Source organism: Oncorhynchus mykiss, chromosome 3 (genome assembly GCF_013265735.2).
Source record: "Oncorhynchus mykiss isolate Arlee chromosome 3, USDA_OmykA_1.1, whole genome shotgun sequence".
Lineage (NCBI taxonomy): Eukaryota > Metazoa > Chordata > Actinopteri > Salmoniformes > Salmonidae > Oncorhynchus > Oncorhynchus mykiss.
The window spans coordinates 10340228-10363994 of NC_048567.1; the positions used below are offsets into that span (position 1 = coordinate 10340228).

General features: G+C 46.6%; 1 protein-coding gene across 3 annotated transcripts; it reads left to right on the plus strand.

Moving 5' to 3' along the window:
* Positions 1 to 701: 701 nt before the first annotated feature.
* Positions 702 to 23446, plus strand: LOC110508924 (myocardin). 3 transcript variants are annotated; one of them, XM_036968518.1, is made up of 15 exons: positions 702 to 1002; positions 2182 to 2357; positions 6942 to 6989; positions 7104 to 7159; positions 7398 to 7464; positions 12454 to 12579; positions 12679 to 12875; positions 13248 to 13388; positions 14167 to 14335; positions 14492 to 14663; positions 14822 to 14966; positions 15160 to 15804; positions 16836 to 16973; positions 18508 to 18562; positions 18688 to 23446. In XM_036968518.1, exons 2-15 carry the CDS (start codon positions 2303 to 2305, stop codon positions 19107 to 19109), a joined length of 2436 nt encoding a protein of 811 aa, XP_036824413.1. In that variant the 5' UTR covers positions 702 to 1002; positions 2182 to 2302; the 3' UTR covers positions 19110 to 23446. The 3 variants fall into 3 exon arrangements, with proteins under 3 accessions (XP_036824413.1, XP_036824428.1, XP_036824423.1); XM_036968533.1 differs by having other exon boundaries at positions 14266 to 14335; XM_036968528.1 differs by having other exon boundaries at positions 12685 to 12875.
* Positions 23447 to 23767: the final 321 nt, after the last annotated feature.

Genomic DNA, 23767 nt, shown 5'->3' on the forward strand with positions numbered 1-23767 from the left:
AAGACCACCCTTCCCGTCCCACATGTCCCCCTCTCCCCCTGCTAAGCCTACTGACACACACACACACACACACACACACACGCACGCACACACGCACGCACACACGCACGCATGCACGCACGCACGCACGCACGCACACACACACACACACACACACACACACACACACACACACACACAGTTTTACTGCTAGCAGTACCAGTTGATAAAATGCATTGGATACAGTCAGGTACAGTATCACCTCATATTCAGATATATACACTGACGTAAACTGAAGCACGGACACACAGAATACATCATGTGTAAGAGGATGACGTAGGTATTTAGACATGGACGCTGCTTCCTTGATTTATATAGAACCTTATCAGATGGAACTCTACACATACCTACCACACCATTTCACACCTCAGCAATATCCAGTATCCCTAATCATTATTTGCTTTTAAATAGATAAGGGAGGAAAAAGTATAGGCCTCAGACTAGTGTAGGGTATCTGGTCAAAGTTTGTAACAATGTCAAGTGTATGTTTACATGAGTCATCCATTTTGTGAATACTTTTGACAAAGACACAAACACACAACCACTTATCGTCACTCGATCTCTCCATCAATCAGCCAATCAGTCAGCAGATGTATGTTGCTGGGACGGGTGAAGGAGGGGGAGAGGGGTGAGGGAGGGGTAGAGAGAGAGACAGGGGAGAGGGGGAGTGACCAGGACGCTTTAGGGACAGGTCCAGAGAGAAAGAGCGAGAGAAGGATAAGGTTAGTTCTATGATAAGGAAGGAACATCAGATCCTTTCCTCCCCAAGTCCACCTTTAGAACTCTTTTCCAGGGGATTAACGAGTGTGGAGAGAGAGAGAGAGAAACAATATGACAAGAAAAGGAACATGAAAGAAATCGTCATTAAACGCACTTGAAGTTATCTCTTCCTTCTTGCACCTCTCTCTAATTTAATCTTAAACCCACTCCAAGTTCCCCCAAGGGACTTCTCTCTCTATTTCAGTAAGTATTATCTTTCATTCTACCTTATTTTTTTTTCTCTCTCTCTCTCTCTCTCTCTCTCTCTCTCTCTCTCTCTCTCTCTCTCTCTCTCTCTCTCTCTCTCTCTCTTTCTCTCGCTCTCTCTCTCTCTCTCTCTCTCAGTGCCCCACTGTGTGATATGAGGACTCATCAATACCCTACTGTATGGGTAGTGCTCTAATCTAGTTTGTAAATAACTGTGTGTGTGTGTGTGTGATTGTGTGTTAATGAACACCAGATCAGTGATCTTGTGTAAATAATCTCAGTCACTCTGTGTGTGTCCACTTTCATGCTGTTCAGGCTTTCCCAATTTGTCTTATGGGTGGCCAGCGGCATAGTCAATATAGTCAATAAATGGTGTGTGTGCATTAATGAAGTATATGTGAATTAGTGGTAATAACCTCTGTCTCTCTCCCATGGTTCTCTGTGTGTAGATAAAAGCATACATTTCTCTGTGGCAGTTTTCGCTTTCTTTCGCTTTTAAATCTGTGCATCCAGCCATCGGAGCACGTTCCTCTGCATAGTTGTGTCCTCTGTCATAGGTGTGGCTTTTTATGTGTCCATTATAATAAGTGTCCCCTGTGCACTCACTGTTTGGCATCTGGGTATCTGTCACTGCCTCTGTCTCGGTCACTCATATGGCCTAACTCACCCTGTCTCTCTCTTCTCCTCGCCTCTCCTCCTTTTCCTCTGTCGTTCTAAATGCTTCCTACTGTCTCTTCCTCTTTCTTTCTAGTTTTATCTACGGTATGTGTGTCTCTCCTCTCTTTCTGTGATTGTGGAAGTCTGCCGTGAGAGTCGTGGTCTAGTCAATGTCGACGTTGTCTCTCTTCTACTGTCCACTCTATCCTGTGTGTGTCAGATGGTGTCTATACTACTGTCCACTCTATCCTGTGTGTGTCAGATGGTGTGTCTATACTACTGTCCACTCTATCCTGTGTGTGTCAGATGGTGTGTCTCTACTACTGTCCACTCTATCCTGTGTGTGTCAGATGGTGTGTCTCTCTACTTCTTTCCACTCCATAACTCTCTTCTGTCTACTGCTCTGGTCTGTGTCTTGTACTCAGTGTCAATATATTTTTCTCAAGGGATAAACAAAAGCATTGACCTCCCTCTCTCTGTTCCATCTCTCCCTCTATCTGTTCTCTGCTTTCCACACAGAGAGAGACAGAATCAGAAGAGTCCATTCCTCCTGATTCCCACCCAAGTGGGAATAAAAACAGGATTCCACTCTTTCTTTCTGTTCCTCCTCTCATCCCTCCTTCCCCTCCTCCTCTTCATCATGACGTTGCTGGCCTCTGAGAGGTCGCTTCTCATCCGGAACAAATTCCGCTCAGGTGAGGATCTGGCTGGGCCGGTTGGGGTTGGGCTGCATCAGGCCAGGCCGGTTGGGGTGGAGCTGCATCAGGCCAGGCCGGTTGGGGTGGGGCTGGATCAGGCCGGTTGGGGTGGGGCTGCATCAGGCCGGTTGGGGTGGGGCTGCATCAGGCCAAGCCGGTTGGGGTGGGGCTGCATCAGGCCAGGCCGGTTGGGGTGGAGCTGCATCAGGACAGTCCGGTTGGGGTGGGGCTGGATCAGGCCGGTTGGGGTGGGGCTGGATCAGGCCGGTTGGGGTGGGGCTGCATCAGGCCAGGCCGGTTGGGGTGGGGCTGCATCAGGCCAGGCCGGTTGGGGTGGGGCTGCATCAGGCCAGGCCGGTTGGGGTGGGGCTGCATCAGGCCAGGCCGGTTGGGGTGGGGCTGGATTAGGCCAGTTAGGGTGGGGCTGGATCAGGCCAGGCCGGTTGGGGTGGGGCTGGATCAGGCCGGTTGGGGTGGGGCTGCATCAGGCCGTTTGGGGTGGGGCTGCATCAGGCCGGTTGGGGTGGGACTGCATCAGGCCGGTTGGGGTGGGGCTGCATCAGGCCAGGCCGTTTGGGGTGGGGCTGCATCAGGCCAGGCCGGTTGGGGTGGGGCTGCATCAGGCCGGTTGGGGTGGGGCTGCATCAGGCCAGGCCGTTTGGGGTGGGGCTGCATCAGGCCAGGCCGGTTGGGGTGGGGCTGCATCAGGCCGGTTGGGTTGGGGCTGCATCAGGCCAGGCCGGTTGGGGTGGGGCTGCATCAGGCCGGTTGGGGTGGGGCTGCATCAGGCCAGGCCGGTTGGGGTGGGGCTGCATCAGGCCGTTTGGGGTGGGGCTGCATCAGGCCGTTTGGGGTGGGGCTGCATCAGGCCATTTGGGGTGGGGCTGCATCAGGCCGGTTGAGGTGGGGCTGCATCAGGCCGGTTGGGGTGGGGCTGCATCAGGCCGTTTGGGGTGGGGCTGCATCAAGCCGTTTGGGGTGGGGCTGCATCAAGCCGTTTGGGGTGGGGCTGCATCAGGCCGTTTGGGGTGGGGCTGCATCAGGCCGTTTGGGGTGGGGCTGCATCAGGCCGTTTGGGGTGGGGCTGCATCAGGCCATTTGGGGTGGGGCTGCATCAGGCCGGTTGGGGTGGGGCTGCATCAGGCCGGTTGGGGTGGGGCTGCATCAGGCCGGTTGGGGTGGGGCTGCATCAGGCCGTTTGGGGTGGGGCTGCATCAAGCCGTTTGGGGTGGGGCTGCATCAGGCCGGTTGGGGTGGAGCTGCATCAGGCCAAGCCGGTTGGGGTGGGGCTGCATCAGGCCAGGCCGGTTGGGGTGGGGCTGCATCAGGCCGGTTGGGGTGGGGCTGCATCAGGTCGGTTGGGGTATGGCTGCATCAGGCCGGTTGGGGTGGGGCTGCATCAGGCCGGTTGGGGTGGGACTGCATCAGGCCAGGCCGGTTGGGGTGGGACTGAATCGGGCCAGGCTTGTTGGAGTGGGGCTGCATCGGGCCTGGCCGGTTGGGGTGGGGCTGCATCGGGCCAGGCCGGTTGGGGTGGGGCTGCATCGGGCCAGGCCGGTTGGGGTGGGGCTGCATCGGGCCAGGCCGGTTGGGGTGGGGCTGCATCGGGCCAGGCCGGTTGGGGTGGGGCTGCATCGGGCCAGGCCGGTTGGGGTGGGGCTGCATCGGGCCAGGCCGGTTGGGGTGGGGCTGCATCGGGCCAGGCCGGTTGGGGTGGGGCTGCATCGGGCCAGGCCGGTTGGGGTGGGGCTGCATCGGGCCAGGCCTGTTGGAGTGGGGCTTTATGTTTTGTGTTAGGTCCATCATCCATAGGTTACTGTCCTTTAACTAGCAGCAGTTGTGTTCTAGAATTGGAACATGCCCCTTAAAAATGGCCGCCGCTGTTGTTATCAGTCTGCTGCTGTCATAAAGAGGCTTGGTAGGGACAGGAAATGAGGTCATAGAGACATTCCTGCTGTTTGTTCCAACAGCTGTTCATTACCAGGCCTGTCTTGGGCAGCTGGAGGTTCAGATTAGATTTGATGAGTGTATTTATTTATTTAAATACCAGGAAGTGTCTTGAGGTTTCCAGATTGGATTCATTAGAAGAGACATTTAAATGAGTTAGACTGGCTAACTAAGTATCAGCTGTCCTGCTGCTTCGAGCCCACTATCTCTTCAGCTATGGAGGAAATAGTTGAAGGCTATGAAGGACCAATCAATACTTTTGTCAATAGGTAAATGCTGTCTGATTGGTTGATGTTGAATTAATCGCCTATGGATGGAAGGATGGCAATATGGGTTGTGTAACTTGTATTGAGGAAGATGTACTACTATACCCTGAGTATGCTACCATGACTGTGGTCAAAGCTGAAAAGCGGTAGGTGTACTGTGCCTGTGGACAGTCGTGGTGATAGCCAACCATTTTATTAGATCAGTTTCTCATGGCAGGAAAAAAATCCTGCACTAACAGGAAATGTGTGCTATTGGACGGTAAAAATGTGACATTTTTGTAGGGGTTGATACATTTTAAAGGGAAAATTACTAACTTTAGAAGCCTTTTTAAACCTTGAATACAACTCAATGATCATTGATAACCTATAAGGTTCACTATGAGCTTACTTCACATTATAGACGGTTGAGGAGCCGATTATAACCTCAATCCAATCTCTGTTATTTCTCTCTGTCCATGAATGCTTGCCCAAAGCGGGAAGATAATCTCACTGAGCTAAATCCATGCACAACTTCAGTAGTTTACACAGTCACCTTCCTGCTCTTATCTGTCATCAAGATTCTGGCTTCATTTGTTTCCACTCAGTTACAGATGGTTAAATGTTAACGGTAAACTAAATTGACTTACCATCTGTACAGGGCTTATAAATGGTTTATAAGTAGTCAATCAACTCTTCTGGGTACCTTTTAAGTGATGATTGCATGTGTTATTTCCCTGGAGCGGGCCAGGGCCTATGTCTGTAACTTTAGTTGGGTCCGGTACACAAATCTGGTCAAATTTCACCTCTGAGAGTCCAATCAATTATTCCACCTCACAACCGATAACACATACAGTACCATGACCGAGTCAGCATGGAGGCCTATGTGAGTCAGAGTACCCAGTCCAATACGGTACTAAGAGTTAGCTGGTGGTGGCAGTTACCAAGAGGTGGCAGTTACCAGGCTAAGAGGTAGGTGTTTCCAGGCTAAGAGGTAGCTGTTACCAGGATAAGAGGTGGCAGTTACCAGGCTGAGAGGTAGGTGTTTCCAGGCTAAGAGGTAGCTGTTACCAGGCTAAGAGGTAGGTGTTTCCAGGCTAAGAGGTAGGCGTTTCCAGGCTAAGAGGTAGCTGTTACCAGGCTAAGAGGTAGCTGTTACCAGGCTAAGAGGTGCAGTTACCAGGCTAAGAGGTAGCTGTTACCAGGCTAAGAGGTAGCTGTTACCAGGCTAAGAGGTGCAGTTACCAGGCTAAGAGGTGGCAGTTACCAGGCTAAGAGGTAGGTGTTACCAGGCTAAGAGGTGCAGTTACCAGGCTAAGAGGTAGCTGTTACCAGGCTAAGAGGTAGCTGTTACCAGGCTAAGAGGTGCAGTTACCAGGCTAAGAGGTAGCTGTTACCAGGCTAAGAGGTGCAGTAACCAGGCTAAGAGGTAGGTGTTTCCAGGCTAAGAGGTAGCTGTTTACTGTAGAATCAGGTGAAGAGGTAGGTGTTTCCAGGCTAAGGGGTAGCTGTTTACTGTAGAACCAGGCTAAGAGGTAGGTGTTTCCAGGCTAAGAGGTGCAGTAACCAGGCTAAGAGGTAGGTGTTTCCAGGCTAAGAGGTGCAGTAATCAGGCTAAGAGGTAGGTGTTTCCAGGCTAAGAGGTGCAGTTACCAGGCTAAGAGGTAGCTGTTACCAGGCTAAGAGGTGCAGTAATCAGGCTAAGAGGTAGGTGTTTCCAGGCTAAGAGGTAGCTGTTTACTGTAGAACCAGGCTAAGAGGTAGGTGTTTCCAGGCTAAGAGGTGCAGTAACCAGGCTAAGAGGTGCAGTAACCAGGCTAAGAGGTAGGTGTTTCCAGGCTAAGAGGTAGCTGTTTACTGTAGAACCAGGCTAAGTGGTGTTTTTACTGAAGTAATGTAATGGGGTCTCTTTTCGAGTGGCGGTCGGCTGACAGAAAATAGGGGAAGAAGAATTGACTTAGCGTGCATGACCGTGATGAAGGGAGGGAGGTAGAGAGTTCTGGAGAGAGAGGGACAGCTGAAGGGGGGATGGGGGTGACAGAAATAGACGTACTGACGGATAAATAGTTACAGCCACCCCCCAAACCCTTCTCATACTGCTGTCCCCTCCCCCCATCCCTCCCTCCATTTCTCTCAGATCTCAAAACTCAGCACTGGAATGCATTGTGGGAAACATCGCCAAACCTATTTGCCCCTCCCCCAATTAACCTCTTAGTGTGAAGGTGTGTGGATGGAGTGGGTGTCTTTGTGCAGAGATTGCTCAGTCACATGTTACAGAAGGATATTGTACTACAGAACATAGGACAGTACCTTTTACCCAGAGTTACCTTGCAGGTTATTCCAGGTATTCTCATACATCTAACTCACCACCTGTCTACTGCTTGTCTTTCAGTCTTGCAGTTGAGGATTCAGAACCGAAGGCAAAATGAAATCGACTCTGGTGAGTGGAGTTACTGTTAATGTTTACTGACAGGGTTGGGTGTTCTCTCTTCTTTACACTACCTTCTAATGAGACTGACTCTCCCTCTCTCTCTCTCTCCCTCTCCCTCTCTAGGGTTGAAAACTGCCTGTTCCTCTCACAAAGGAGAGAAAGACCAGAGTAAAGCTTTGGTAAGTAGCTCACTGTTTCTCTCAAACTAAAGAAGAGACTTGTTGTCCCACTGTTACCGTAGGCTACAGTAAATGCAAATAGTAACAATACAGATTGTTACAATGACAAAAGAAAACCCTATGTAATCAAAATCTATTTGCATAAAGAAATAATGATAATTTAGGCCATGTCATTTAAATGAATTGAAACTGACCCCAAAACTGGCTTTCTGGTTTGACCTGCTATCTCCCAATGCAGCGTCTAACTGACGATGGCACCACTCAGAAGTCGCCCCTGTGTGGTCTGAACATTAAAACTGCACAAGGTGATGATGCCCCGTCTGTCTGTCCACTGTATTCCTGCTGTCTGTTGTCTGACTCATTTAGTATGCTCCCAGCAAAGCATAATACTCCTCATCACCTACCTCTGTCTTCTCTTCCCCTTTCTCTCTCGCTCTCTCTCTCTAGTACTTTTTACTATCATACATTTTCTATGAAACCCAAAACTTGTTACATTTTGAGTGCTTAGCAGGACAGGAAAATGGTCCAATGCCACACTTACCAAGGAAATACGTGGTCATCATCCCTGCCTCTGATCTGGCGGACTCACTAAACACATGCTTTGTTTGTAAATGATGTCTGAGTGCATTGCGTTGTGCCCCTGGCTATCCGTAAAAAAAGAAAAGAAAACTGTGCTGTCTAATAAGGAATTTGAAATGATGTATGTCATTGACTTTTAATACGTAAGAATATTTAATAAACCAAATACTTTTACTCAAATAGTATTTTACTGGGTTACTTTTACTTGAGTCATTTTCTATTAAGGTATCTCCCTCTACTCAAGTATGACAATTGGGTACATTTTCTCTCTCTCTCTCTCTCTCAATTCAATTCAATTCAATTCAAGGGCTTTATTGGCATGGGAAACATGTGTTAACATTGCCAAAGCAAGTGAGGTAGATAATATATAAAGTGAATATATAAAGTGAAATAAACAATACAAATTAACAGTAAACATTACACATACAGAAGTTTCAAAACAATAAAGACATTACAAATGTCATATTATATATATACAGTGTTTTAATGTACAAATGGTTAAAGGACACGAGATAAAATAAATAAGCATAAATATGGGTTGTATTTACAATGGTGTGTGTTCTTCACTGGTTGCCCTTTTCTTGTGGCAACAGGTCACAAATCTTGCTGCTGTGATGGCACCCTGTGGAATTTCACCCAGTAGATATGGGAGTTTATCAAAACTGGATTTGTTTTCGAATTCTTTGTGGATCTGTGTAATCTGAGGGAAATATATCTCTCTAATATGGTCATACATTGGGCAGGAGGTTAGGAAGTGCAGCTCAGTTTCCACCTCATTTTGTGGGCAGTGAGCACATAGCCTGTCTTCTCTTGAGAGCCATGTCTGCCTACGGCGGCCTTTCTCAATAGCAAGGCTATGCTCACTGAGTCTGTACATAGTCAAAGCTTTCCTTAATTTTGGGTCAGTCACAGTTGTCAGGTATTCTGCCGCTGTGTACTTTCTGTTTAGGGCCAAATAGCATTCTAGTTTGCTCTGTTTTTTTGTTAATTCTTTCCAATGTGTCAAGTAATTATCTTTTTGTTTTCTCATGATTTGGTTGGGTCTAATTGTGCTGCTGTCCTGGGGCTCTGTAGGGTGTGTTTGTGTTTGTGAACAGAGACCCAGGACCAGCTTGCTTAGGGGACTCTTCTCCAGGTTCATCTCTCTGTAGGTGATGGCTTTGTTATGGAAGGTTTGGGAATCGCTTCCTTTTAGGTGGTTGTATAATTTAACGGCTCTTTTCTGGATTTGGATAATTAGTGGGTATCGGCCTAATTCTGCTCTGCATGCATTATTTGGTGTTCTACGTTGTACACAGAGGATATTTTTGCAGAATTCTGCGTGCAGAGTCTCAATTTGGTGTTTGTCCCATTTTGTGAAGTCTTGGTTGGTGAGCGGACCCCAGACCTCACAACCATAAAGGGCAATGGGCTCTATGACTGATTCAAGTATTTTTTTAGCCAAATCCTAATTGGTATGTTGAAATTTATGTTCCTTTTGATGGCATAGAATGCCCTTCTTGCCTTGTCTCTCAGATCGTTCACAGCTTTGTGGAAGTTACCTGTGGCACTGATGTTTAGGCCAAGGTATGTATAGTTTTTTGTGTACTCTAGGGCAACAGTGTCTAGATGGAATTAGTATTTGTGGTCCTGGTGACTGGACCTTTTTTGGAACACCATTATTTTGGTCTTACTGAGATTTACTGTCAGGGCCCAGGTCTGACAGAATCTGTGCAGAAGATCTAGGTGCTGCTGTAGGCCCTCCTTGGTTGGTGACAGAAGCACCAGATCATCCGCAAACAGCAGACATTTGACTTCGGATTCTAGTAGGGTGAGGCCGGGTGCTGCAGACTTTTCTATTGCCCGCACCAATTCGTTGATATATATGTTGAAGAGGGTGGGGCTTAAGCTGCATCCCTGTCTCACCCCACGACCCTGTGTGAAGAAATGTGTGTGTTTTTTGCCAATTTTAACCGCACACTTGTTGTTTGTGTACATGGATTTTATAATGTCGTATGTTTTACCCCCAACACCAATTTCCATCAGTTTGTATAGCAGACCCTCATGCCAAATTGAGTCAAAGGCTTTTTTGAAATCAACAAAGAATGAGAAGACTTTGCCTTTGTTTTGGTTTGTTTGGTTGTCAATTAGGGTTTGCAGGGTGAATACATGGTCTGTTGTACGGTAATTTGGTAAAAAGCCAATTTGGCATTTGCTCAGTACATTGTTTTCATTGAGGAAATGTACGAGTCTGCTGTTAATGATAATGCAGAGGATTTCCCCAAGGTTACTGTTGACGCATATTCCACGGTAGTTATTGGGGTCAAATTTGTCTCCACTTTTGTGGATTGGGGTGATCAGTCCTTGGTTCCAAATATTGGGGAAGATGCCAGAGCTAAGGATGATGTTAAAGAGTTTTAGTATAGCCAATTGGAATTTGTTGTCTGTATATTTGATCATTTCATTGAGGATACCATCAACACCACAGGCCTTTTGGGTTGGAGGGTTTTTATTTTGTCCTGTAACTCATTCAATGTAATTGGAGAATCCAGTGGGTTCTGGTAGTCTTTAATAGTTGATTCAAAGATCTGTATTTGATCATGCATATATTTTTGCTCTTTATTCTTTGTTATAGAGCCAAAAAGATTGGAGAAGTGGTTTGCCCACACAGCCCATTTTGGATAGATAATTATTCGTGTTGTTGTTTGTTTAGTGTTTTCCAATTTTCCCAGAAGTGGTTAGAGTCTATGGATTCTTCAATTACATTGAGCTGATTTCTGACATGCTGTTCCTTCTTTTTCCGTAGTGTATTTCTGTATTGTTTTAGTGATTCACCATAGTGAAGGCGTAGACTCAGGTTTTCCGGGTCTCTATGTTTTTGGTTGTACAGGTTTCTCAATTTCTTTCTTAGATTTTTGTCTAAAAGGGATTGAATTTGTTGTTGCCTAATTGTTTTTTGGTAGGTTTCCAAACTGCATTCCTTCCATCTATAGCATTTCTTAATGTTACTCAGTTCCTTTGGCTTTGATGCCTCATGATTGAGTATTGCTCTGTTTAAGTAGACTGTGATTTTGCTGTGGTCTGATAGGGGTGTCAGTGGGCTGACTGTGAACGCTCTGAGAGACTCTGGGTTGAGGTCAGTGATAAAGTAGTCTACAGTACAAGAGATGAGCTATATGTGTACCTACCATAGGAGTCCCCTCGAAGCCTACCATTGACTATGTACATATCCCAGCGTGCGACAGAGCTGCAGGAGTTGTGACCCGTTTTTGTTGGTTATGTTGTCATAGTTGTGCCTAGGGGGGCACATTTGGGAGGGAATGCTGTCACCTCCAGGCAGGTGTTTGTCCCCCTGTGTGCTGAGGGTGTCAGGTTCTTGTCCGGTTCTGGCATTTAGGTCGCCACAGACTAGTACATGTCCCTGGGCCTGGAAATGATTGATTTCAGAGCCCTATGATGGAATTGGTATTCCATTGGCTGTCAATCACACATATATATGAACCATGTTGCTCTCAATTACAGGCAGGTTTCATTGGATACAACCTGTCAAGCCAAGCAATGATGGACAGATCCTCCTCTCTTTTTTCATGTCCTCCTCTCTCTTCTACTCTCTATCCTCTCCTCCTCTCTCTTCTACTCTCTATCCTCTCCTCCTCTCTATCCTCTCCTCCTCTCTCTTCTACGCTCTATCCTCTCCTCTCATCTGTATCCTCTCCTCCTCTCTCTTCTACTCTCTATCCTCTTCTCCTTTCTATCCTCTCATCCCCTCTTTCTCCTCCTCTCTCTTCTACTCTCTATCCTCTCCTCCTCTCTTCTCATCTTTATCCTCTCCTCCTCTCTCTTCTACTCTCTATCCTCTTCTCCTTTCTATCCTCTCATCCTATCTTTCTCCTCCTCTCTAATTATACTCTCTATCCTCTCCTCTCATCTGTATCCTCTCCTCCTCTCTCTTCTACTCTCTATGCTCTCCTCCCCTCTCTTCTCCTGTCAGCTTCTCTCTTCTCCTCTCATCCTCTCTTTTCTTCTCTCTTCTACTCTATCCTCTCCTCCTCTCTTTTCTACTCTCTATCTTCTCCTCCTCTCTCTTCTCCTGTCAGCATCTCTCTTCTCCTCCTCTTTTTTATCCTCTCCTCTTCTTTATCCTCTTCTCTCTTCTCCTCTCTCTTCTACTCTCTATCCTCTCGCCCCTTCTCTCTTCTACTCTCCTCCTCTCCTCCTCTCTCTAGTACCCTCTATCCTCTCCTCCTCTCCTGTCAGCTTCTCTCTTCTCCTCTCTCTTCTCATCCTCTCTTTTTTTCTCTCTTCTCCACCTCTCTTCTACTCTCTATCCTCTCTTCTCTTTTCTTATCTCTATCCTCTCCTCTCCTACTCTCTATCATCTCCTCGTCTCTCTTATTCTATCCTTTCCTCCTCTCTCTTCTACTCTCTATCCTGTCCTCCTCTCTCTTCTACTCTCTATCCTCTCCCCCTATTCTTCTCATTGTCCATTGTGATTAAAATACCACTATTATTGTTGCATTTCTGGTTGTGTTGTTATTTATGTGTCTCCAGGGGTATGTGGTTCCTTTAAGGCAGAAGTTTTGGGTAACCCTGCTGGGTTGAACTGGGATTGAGTGTCCACGTCAACACAGTTATAGTCTCTCTAACAGAAAGGAGTGTGTCGCTTCTCTCTCTAATAGACAGGAGTGTGTTGCTTTTCTCTCTAACAAACAGGAGTGTGTTGCTTCTCTCTCTAGACAGGAGTGTATGTGGGACCGGAAGGCAGAAGAAGGCTCGGCTGGCTAACAACCTTGGAGAGAAGGTCCAGCATCGGCCCGGACCTCTGGACCTAATACACAAACACATACTGCCTCCGGAGAACCGTGAGTTAACTCACACACGCATGAAGTAACTATAGATGTTATGAAACAGTCCAGATGTCATTACTAATTAACCTATTCCTCCTCCCCCTCTTCCCTTAGGCCCAGTCTCCTTCCCTCTCTCCTCAGATGTTTTCCAAGATGACATCTCTTCCTGCTCTTCCTCCTTGTCTCCCGAGCAACTCGGGGTCCTCCAATCACCAGCCCTCTCCTCATCGCTGGGGTTCTTAGACGACCAATCGCTGAGTGACCTGTCCCCTGGGGTCTTGCCCCTTAACCACAGTCCCGTCCATGTTCAGGTGAGATTACCTTCCCCTAAAACCTAACCATCAGGTGAGATTACCTTCCCCTAATCCTAACCATCAGGTGAGATTACCTTCCCCTAATCCTAACCATCAGGTGAGATTACCTTCCCCTAAATCCTAACCATCAGGTGAGATTACCTTCCCCTAAAACCTAACCATCAGGTGAGATTACCTTCCCCTAAAACCTAACCATCAGGTGAGATTACCTTCCCCTAAATCCTAACCATCAGGTGAGATTACCTTCCCCTAAAACCTAACCTCAACCATCAACACGGGAAACACAAAACTGACTTTAGAACTGCAAGTCATGTTTGGATCAGATCCTTTGCTATTACCTGTTTATATTTCTGTCCTGCTTTCCTCCAGTCTATCTTGGCTTTGCTCCCAGCAACCGAGGGCATCAGCCAGCCAATGAGCATGACCGTGGGCGACTCCAACTCCATGGCGATGACCGGGAGACCAAAGGGGATGTATCTTACCTCCCATGCCACGCCCCTGCTGCCAAAGGTATTGGAACAGGGCTACTCAGAAATAGACCAAACACACATCCAGAACAATGTGTAAATGCATCTGTAAAAAGCATTCAAGAAACTAAGAATGAATTGATTGAAGCATTAACAATGGATTGATTGATTTATTGATTGATTGGTGGTAAAGTAAATTAAAAATAATCCCATGCATATACGGTATTACAGATGTTAATGCATTGTCTGCATAGAGAGACAGACGTTCGACTGTGAGGGTCAGATACAGTATATCAGTCTCTTCTTCTCCCGGTGTCTGATAGGTATTCAACCACATAGCATAATGTACACACTCACTCTGGTGTTACGCATTTATTAGTGTCGACAGTCACTACCAACGGAACTATGCCCTATGGATTTAGGCCCCCCCCCCCCCCCCCCCCCCCCACACACACACACACACACCTGCTAGATGTCACAGCTGACTGGACACACTGTCAGTTGTCACGCTTTCACACATGCGTTTAATGCCAGGATTCAGCTATAGGATACTGACTGTTCAACCTGAAAGGAGCACATATGTTACATGACATATTGTATACATCCTGCTGTTAACTTTGCCTTAGGAACTCATAACATGGTAGTAATTTTAGAACTGGCTGTACTAATCAGAACTGATCTGACCTCTCTCAGGTTATACTGTTTATGTATTTTGACAATGCTTGAATAATACATTTATAAAACAAAATATGGATATGAGAAATATTACTTTGATTCATTCTCTGTCTCCCCCCTCTCCCTCCCCCCTCTTCCTTTCTCAGACAGCCCGGTCGCTCACACCTCCCTCCGACTCCTCTTCCCTTACTCCCTCCCTGACTTCCTCTCGCCCCCCCCGCCCGCGGAAACCACGGGATTCACAGCCCAAGATGAGGAAACTCAAATACCATCAGTACATTCCCCCCGACCAGAGAGGGACGGCCGGGACTGCCGGTAATAGTCTTTATACTTTAAAAATCATGATTATCTTTTATGTATATATTATCTTTCATACAATACTTGCAGCCCAATGTGCTTTACATGACAAATGTTGTCAAAATGAGTCCACTAAATAGCAGGGAAGTCGATAATTATTAACATTGTGCTCAGGGGGAGGGGCCAGTCAGAGGAGTCCCACCCCAGCCCAGCTCTTAGACCCCGCCTACTCCAGCCTCCTGCAGCAACAGCAGGTGTTCCTCCAGCTGCAGATCCTTCAGAAACAACAACAACAACAGCAGAACCAGCAGCAACAGGACCAGCAGCAGCTCACCGTCACACCCAGGTAGGTAGCACTACATACACCAAACCTCCCTCCCCCTGGGCCTTCTCACAAGAACTGTGGTTTCATTCAGATGTTGTACTGTTCATCAGACCATTTAAAGTTGGTTAACCATTACATGAGCGCTGGCAACTAGCATGAATGTTTTGTTTTTATCAAAGTGGAGACACCAACCAAATGGTGAGGTTCTCTGGAGCCATGCACCAAAACCCTCAGCCTGTATCCATGGTAACAAACCACACCTCTGTGGACACAAGTCCCTCCAACAAGTCTGAGCTCCACCCACCTAACCTGGTCGACCTCACGGTAATATGGGCAGGACAATCACTTGAACATTTGAATGTTTATAGCACTTCTCACTTCCTATTTATCTGTACCTTCTTTTCCTTCTTTTGTCCTTGCTTGCTTCTCTTCATTCTCTGACCTCTTTCTCTCATCCCTCTCTATTTGCTGTCCCTGACACTCTCCTCTGTCACACCTCGTCCTCCTTCTCTCCCAGGTGTCTGAGTTGCGACAGCAGCTGCGTGAGCGAGGTCTTCCTGTCTCCGGCACCAAGCCCGCCCTTCTCCAGAGGCTCCGCCCTTTCCAGCTGCCCCACCTGTGCTTGACCCCTGTGCCCCTCTGCCAGCTGGGTACCAGCCAGGAACCCCTTACCCCCACCTCCTTGCTCACCCCCAGCCACTACCCCAGCTCCAGCCCCAGCTCTGGAACTGACTCCCCCACCAACAGCCCTAACCCTCAGGTCTACATCCAGTCCACTGGAATTCTGAGCGGGGTCCCAAACGGAATTGTTAATGGCATTCCGAATGGTAAATCTAATGGAATAGGGGTCAGTGTGGTGGGGGAGCAGTGTGGCTTCCTGGCCGCTGCGTTAACCCCATCGTCGACACCCAGCCCCGGTCTCCCCCCATGCTCCTCTTTGCCACTGTCGACTGGCGCCCCCTGGCGGTCGGAGCAGGAGCAGCAGGAGCTGAGCCTGGAGCTGGGGATGAGGGAGAGGATGAGGAGCAGGCCCAGGGAGAGGCTATCTCCTCCTCTGTCTCTATCCTGTGGGGGTTCCCTCCATCCCTTCCTGCAACAGGATCCAGGATGGCCCAGAGGGACACCAGAGAGGGAAGGACAGACAGAGATCCTGTTCACACAGGTAAACTAACACACTTGACTCAGACAGACAGACTAGTCTCTCCTATACCTGACAGACAGAAAGATACACCAGTCTCTCCTGTATCTGACTCAGACAGACAGATACACCATGGTCTCTCCTATATCTGACAGACACATCAGTCACTCCTATACCTGACAGACACATCAGTCACTCCTATACCTGACAGACACATCAGTCACTCCTATACCTGACAGACACATCAGTCACTCCTATACCTGACAGACACATCAATCACTCCTATACCTGACTCAGACAGACAGATACACCATAGTCTCTCATATACCTGACAGACAGACAGATACACCATGGTCTCTCCTATACCTGACAGACACATCAGTCACTCCTATACCTGACTCAGTCAAACAGATACACCATAGTCTCTCCTATACCTGACTCAGTCAGACAGATACACCATAGTCACTCCTATACCTGACTCAGTCAGACAGATACACCATAGTCTCTCCTATACCTGACTCAGTCAGACAGATACACCATAGTCACTCCTATACCTGACTCAGTCAGACAGATACACCATAGTCACTCCTATACCTGACTCAGTCAGACAGATACACCATAGTCTCTCCTATACCTGACTCAGTCAGACAGATACACCATAGTCTCTCCTATACCTGACTCAGTCAGACAGATACACCATGGTCTCTCCTATACCTGAATCAGACAGACAGATACACCATATTCTCTCCTATATCTGACTCAGACAGACAGACAGATACACCAGTCTCTCCTGTATCTGACTCCGTCAGACAGATACACCATAGTCTCTCCTATACCTGACTCAGACAGACAGATACACTATGGTCTCTCCTATACTTGACTCATCTCACCCCAACAAACTTCACACAGGTACACAACCATATCATCCACAAGATTTAGCTGAGACATTGCAACACATCACTGTGATTGTATCTTACCATTTACAATATTCACCGTTAAATACTGTATAGCTTCATACAGTATGTACAATTTAACCTCCTCCACTGTCCAATCAGGTGTTCTGCTGCCAGCCGTGGGACATGATTGGCCAGGACTTTGAGCTGCCTATGCAGATCACAGCCAGTCCCATTCAAGCCCCACCCAGCGTCCGCAGTCTGGAGGAGGAGCTGCAGGAGGCCATTAACAGAGTACTGGTCAGTGTGTATGTGTGTGTTTATGTTTTTATTTAACCAGGTAGGCTAGTTGAGAACAAGTTCTCATTTGCAACTGCGACCTGGCCAAGATAAAGCAGAGCAGTGTGACACAGACAACAACACAGAGTTACACATGGAGTAAACAATAAACAAGCCAATAACACAATAAACAAATCAATGACACAGTAGACAAAAGAAAGTCTATATACATTGTGTGCAAAAGGCATGAGGAGGTAGGCAATAAACAGTCCATAGGATCGAATAGTTACAATTTAGCAGATTAACACTGGAGTGATAAATGAGCAGATGATGATGTGCAAGTAGAGATACTGGTGTGCAAAAGAGCAGAAAAGTAAATAAAATAAAAACAGTATGGGGATGAGGTAGATAGATTGGGTGGGCTATTTACAGATGGACTATGTACAGCTGCAGCGATCGGTTAGCTGCTCAGATAGCTGATGTTTAAAGTTAGTGAGGGAAATAAGTCTCAGACTTCAGCGATTTTTGCAATTCGTTCCAGTCACTGGCAGCAGAGAACTGGAAGGAAAGGTGGCCAAATGAGGTGTTGGCTTTGGGGATAATCAGTGAGATATACCTGCTGGAACGTATGCTACGGGTGGGTGTTGTTATCATGACCAGTGAACTGAGATAAGGCGGAACTTTACCTAGCATAGACTTGCAGATGAAATGGAGCCAGTGGGTCTGGTGACGAATATGCAGCAAGGGCCAGCCGACTAGAGCATACAGGTCACAGTGGTGGGTGGTATAAGGTGATTTGGTAACAAAACGGATGGCACTGTGATAGACTGCATCCAGTTTGCTGAGTAGAGTGTTGGAAGCTATTTTGTAGATGACATCGCCGAAGTCGAGGATCGGTATGATAGTCAGTTTTACTAGGGTAAGTTTGGCGGCGTGAGTGAAGGAGGCTTTGTTGCGAAATAGAAAGCCGATTCTAGATTTGATTTTGGATTGGAGATGTTTAATATGAGTCTGGAAGGAGAGTTTACAGTCTAGCCAGACACCTAGGTATTTATAGTTGTCCACATATTTTAGGTCGGAACCGTCCAGGGTGGTGATGTTAGTCGGGCGGGCGGGTGTGGGTAGCGAACGGTTGAAAAGCATGCATTTGGTTTCACTATCGTTTAAGAGCAGTTGGAGGCCATGGAAGGAGTGTTGTATGGCATTGAAGCTCGTTTGGAGGTTAGTTAGCACAGTGTCCAAGGAAGGGCCAGAAGTATACCGAATGGTGTCGTCGGCGTAGAGGTAGATCAGGGAATCGCCCGCAGCAAGAGCAACATGCCCTCCGGACAACATGCCCTCCGATTTGACACACTGAACTCTGTCTGCAAAGTAGTGTGTGTGTGTGTGTGTGTGTGTGTGTGTGTGTGTGTGTGTGTGTGTGTGTGTGTGTGTGTGTGTGTGTGTGTGTGTGTGTAAATCAGAGGCACTGCTGACATTCATTGTGTTTTGTAAATGGTGACCCTATCAAGTAAACCCTTGGGTGATTTCCCTGTCTCTGTTCTGCCCTCCTTAGATGGACCCCAGTCAGTCAATAGAGGACATTCTGGAGGAACCTACCACCTGTGTGGGTGAGTGGATAGCTCTCTGGCCTCTCAATGACAATGTATAGTTCTGTAGTCACCAAGACTGGTCATGGATAATTACAAGCTTTTGTTTGTTTGTTTGTTTGTATTGCCCTACACCTTTCTTCTAGACTCCCACTCCTCCTCTGTCTCAGACCTCCAATCCCCTGTCACTATCCTCCCCGGCCCCTCCTCTCCTCCCCAAACAGACCAGTCCCAGCCTTTCCGTTGTCATTCAAAGGATGACAACTTCCTATCCTCTCCTCTCTGCTCCTCCTTATTGCTGGAGCTCCCGCCGTCGCCTTCGACGATGGTTCCCCGCCAAGCCGCCCCACCCCCTCTCCCCATCTGTACTTCTCCCCTGCCTCCCACTGTGACCTCACGGAAGAGGCGGGTTCAGGCAACCTTTGACCCTGCTGATTGGTTGGGGTCGCTAGCCTCTGGACTCCGCCCTCTCAGTCCTCCATCTGCCCCATTCGTTGAGACCGACTTTGGCCTCAATTCGGATCTGAACGTCAACCGAGCGTTGGATCTCATGGTGGAGCAGTGGTGAAGGTCTTAGGTGTGTTTGTATGTGTGTGTGTGTGTGTGTGTGTTAGTCGGACTTAAACATACACCTCCCAAACAATGGGAACAGATTTGTGAATGTCCATCCATCAGTCTATCCATCCATCCCCTCTGTCCACTCTGTGAGTGAGTAGTCTGAGAGAGGTGACTGCAGGTCTGTACCCCACGCAATGTCGAGAGACAGATGCTGCTGCATTGGAAGAGATGAAAAAAGATAGAGTTGCATTGGTGGAACAATAACTGGCAGAGGGAATCACACACACACAAACCTTGGGTTGTCCTGTTAAATAAAAAATGGCCAAATACAACAAATGAACAATGCATATTTGGAGTCACACACACAATCCAACACATTGTTTCCCACTGTAAACAAAGAAACCCAGTTGAACAGGGCCCCTACTGTTCCCCCAGCCACAGTCATTGAGTCCGAGTCATTCATAAAGGCCATTAAAGCCAGACTGGGCAGACAGACAGAGCACACAGCTTGTACATGTCTCCAGACCTTTCCCCTAGTGCCAGACACACAGTCGGCATGTGGAGAGAGAGAGCTGGCAGACACACTTCCCTGTAAGGGTTGTGTGGTATGTGCATGCCTGGCTGCTTCTGTTTGTGTAGGTGTGTGTGTGTTAATACAAGTATATTGGCAACAATTCAGATAAATATACAATGTGTGTGTGTGTGTTAATACACACACACATTGTATATTTATCTGAATTGTTGCAAATATACTTGGAGCTCCTACTTTGTGTAGACTAAGTGTGCAATGTCTCTGAGTGTTGATTTTGTACAGTTGATCTGTGAGAGAGAGAGAGAGAGAGAGAGAGAGAGAGAGAGAGAGCGAGAGAGAGAGAGAGAGAGAGAGAGAGAGAGAGAGAGAGAGAGAGAGAGAGAGAGAGAGAGAGAGAGAGAGAGAGAGAGAGAGAGAGAGAGAGAGAGAGAGAGAGAGAGAGAGAGAGAGCAAAGCCGCTTCCACATTTCGTGCCTATTTTAATTGTGGTCTCAACACTAGTCTGTTGCTGTAATATATAACACTGTGAGGGGGTCACTAAAACCTAATGAACCACTATGTTCAATTCAATGCTAGTCTTTTTTTTATTTAAGAGAGAAAAAAAAACTGTAAACATCCTATTAAGCCAAGAGATAAATAGCAATCACTCTGAGAGGCTTCAGAGCCTGCAACACGACCATATTACCAGAGTGTATGTTCTCATCAGCGTATGAGAACAGGTGGCCACTGTTTTATGAGGACCTCCCACAGTGTTTGGAGGAAACAGCTTGGTGCTCTACACACTGTAAGGGCCACAGTCACTGTTTACACCTGTTGATATGGAGATAAAAAGGTCAAATAAAGGTTATGCGCAGGATAACAATGGCAATTAATTTCATGAAACAATTTCATGATTTTAGCTTAAGATTTTTTCAGTGCTTTATCCCATACTGTAAAAACAGGTAGAATCAGGAAATAAATCTGTCCCAAAGGGAGGCTGTTCTGATTGCAGGAAATGACACAGGTGTTCCCTGAGACCACAATCTCTCTCTTGGCCAGTTCCAAATCAACCTCTAACCCCTACCCCCTAGGCACATGAGGAGGATAGAACTGGATAGATATAATCAATATGGTAATAGCTCTACCATTCCCCTGATAGGCTATGTGGAACTTTCCCCATATCGCTCACAGCTATCCAGCCTACTAGAAGTTGTGCCCTGGTACGAGGGGCTAGAGGCTAGGGGTCCGCATGGGATTGGCCATATTCATTTTAAATGACCACCAGGGGTGTCCCATCAGAAAAGATCTGAGGAGGTGAATACTGTACTTCTCCCTAACATGGATCATGATGAAGTTGTCTGTGTTTCCGTGCTATCAGTGATTGACAAGGCAGTCCAAGGGCTTATTCTCAGGGTCAGAACGTTCAGTATTTACAGAGCAGATATTATTCTCTATTCCACATGATGTTCTACCAGATCCAATGGTTCTGAGGTCATGACAGACTTAATTCAGCTGTTGTGATTCAGATTAGTTGCATGGCCTGTCAATTAGTGAAGTATGTGAGCACTGATTATGGCCTGGCCTGAGAGCAACCCACAGCCTCGGTTAGCAGTATGGTGACGGCTCCACCTAGCCTTCCAATAGGCTTAGGGGAACTTCTGCCATATTTCTTCTGCCTATCTGGTTCATGTAGATTAGAAAACCAAAGGGGTGTAGGGGCTAGGGGTTGTTTTTGGACCAGGCCTGTGTTATGTTCATTGGGAGAATACAACACATAGTGTGCTTTCCTAACCTCCTAGCTGACTCGACACCCTTCTTAAAGACCATTAACAACAAACTGTGATCTTACTAATGTTCCCCAGAGACATTTATTTATATATATATGGTTCTGATGTTCCCCACCCAGTCTCTGCATAATAACCACTGCGCTAAGTGCAATATGCTGTACGTGAAGGGCACAGCCATTGGGAAATACCAGGCCCCCATATCTCTGTCTTGTCGTTACTCTAAACAAAATGGTGTAATGGGTCCTCACTCAACAAGATGTTGCATAAAGCTTAGTTCATTTGACGGTTTTCACTGCATCAGGGATAGCATACACAGACGTTTCAGCTTCACAGCCTTCTTCAGTGTGTAGGTACAAATGTATTTGAATTCAAAACAGCACTTGTAGGGAACAACAAGTTAGCAGCAGGTGCTTCTAAGCAGAGTTACCAATCATCTGCCAAGCTTTCATGTTGAAGCATTTCACGAGCAGCTTTCACCGTAGAACTGTAGAAAACCATGTTGAATGGTGACAATCGGACAGACTGACAACCGTGATAATCACAGTGGTCAAACACGTTCTCTGTCGGCTGCGAGAGAGAGAAACGCGGGAGAGTAACATGCTACCTCTTGTGAATGGAGATGCTTTAGGCCTACTGTACTCTGTCTGGTCCTGGACAACCGGTGGTCAAACACGTTCTCTGTCTGCTGCATTTAGGATGATAAGAGAGAGAAACGCGGGAGAGTAACATGCTACCTCTTGTGAATGGAGATGCTTTAGGCCTACTGTACTCTGTCTGGTCCTGGACAACCGGTGGTCAAACACGTTCTCTGTCTGCTGCATTTAGGATGATAAGAGAGAGAAACGCGGGAGAGTAACATGCTACCTCTTGTGAATGGAGATGCTTTAGGCCTACTGTACTCTGTCTGGTCCTGGACAACCACTGTGCATGCTGGTTTTCATCTGAATCATTCTCTTCCCCTACATCTGTGCTGATATCACCTGACTTATGTTAGGAGTGTATCACTTTCAGAATCATTGGAGAGGTTGGTGGGTTGGTTGGGAGAACTGTCTATGCTAGGTTATTCCAGGAAAAGCAACAGGAGACTAGGTGAAGCTATGCTGCAAATGCCTGATCCTTCCCCCTTCCTGTCTGTCTGTGTTGTGAAGGTATTTCTTTCCCCCTTGAGGCTTTCTGTAACCAGAATGAGACAAAGAGGGATGAGACTGAGACATTGTCATAATCAAGATCAGGAAGTATCAGAAACAACTGTTGCCATTGTTTCAGTCAGCTCCATTCATTGGGAGTTCAATATGTCTTCCAATGCTGATAACTTCCTGAATAATCTTCAGATTGATAACATCACTGTCTAATCTTTCTTCATCTCATCCTAGTACTGTAACCAGATAGTGTGGGGATGACCCAATGGCAAAAATAAATCAGTATTTAATTGTATTTATTTAATTAATATGTAACTTATTCAGGCAAAATGTTATCAATACGTGTTCAAATTGTATTGTAAAAAACATGAAGAAATTAAAAGTCTTAATAGATTTCCCATCCACTGTCTCATTGTCTTGTGTCTGATCAGGATGTCCCAGTAAATGTCCTTACTGGAGGTGATTGATGGCAAATTATTGATAAGAAAAAGGGATCATGAATTGTAACCAATGGAAGCTACATTGCTCAGGAGAAGGGAATATTAACGTAATCATTTGCTCATTCTCCATTAGTCGCAATGTGACTGGTAATACAAAGTTAATAATATTTCTGGGCATTTTAATGAAGCTTCCACACACACACACAAAACTCCGATTACAACTCACCCAGGTAAGTAGATCATCTAAATTTAGAGTTGATCGTGAGGTTGAAGCCAAACAGAGGATTTATTTTTGTTTTATTGATAGGCCCACTAATAAATTATATTTAAAAAGCCATGAAAAATGTATGACTTCCACACAGCTTGATTGCGATCCAGAATGTTCAGTCATCAGTTAGTCATGTGAACGTACAGTTGAAGTTGGAAGTTCACATACACTTAGGTTGGAATCATTAAAAGTCATTTTTCAACCACTCCACAAATTTCTTGTTAACAAACTATATTTTTGGCAAGTCGGTTAGGACATCTACTTTGTGCAAGACAAGTCATTTTTCCAACAATTGTTTACAGACAGATTTCACTGTATCACAATTCCAGTGGGTCAGAAGTTTACATAGACTAAGTTGACTGTGCCTTTAAACAGCTTGGAAAATTCCAGAAAATTATGTCATGTCTTTAGAAGCTTCTGATAGGCTAATTGACAATTTGAGTCAATTGGAGGTGTACGGTGGATGTATTTCAAGGCCTACGTTCAAACTCATTGCCTCTTTGCTTGACATCATTGGAAAATC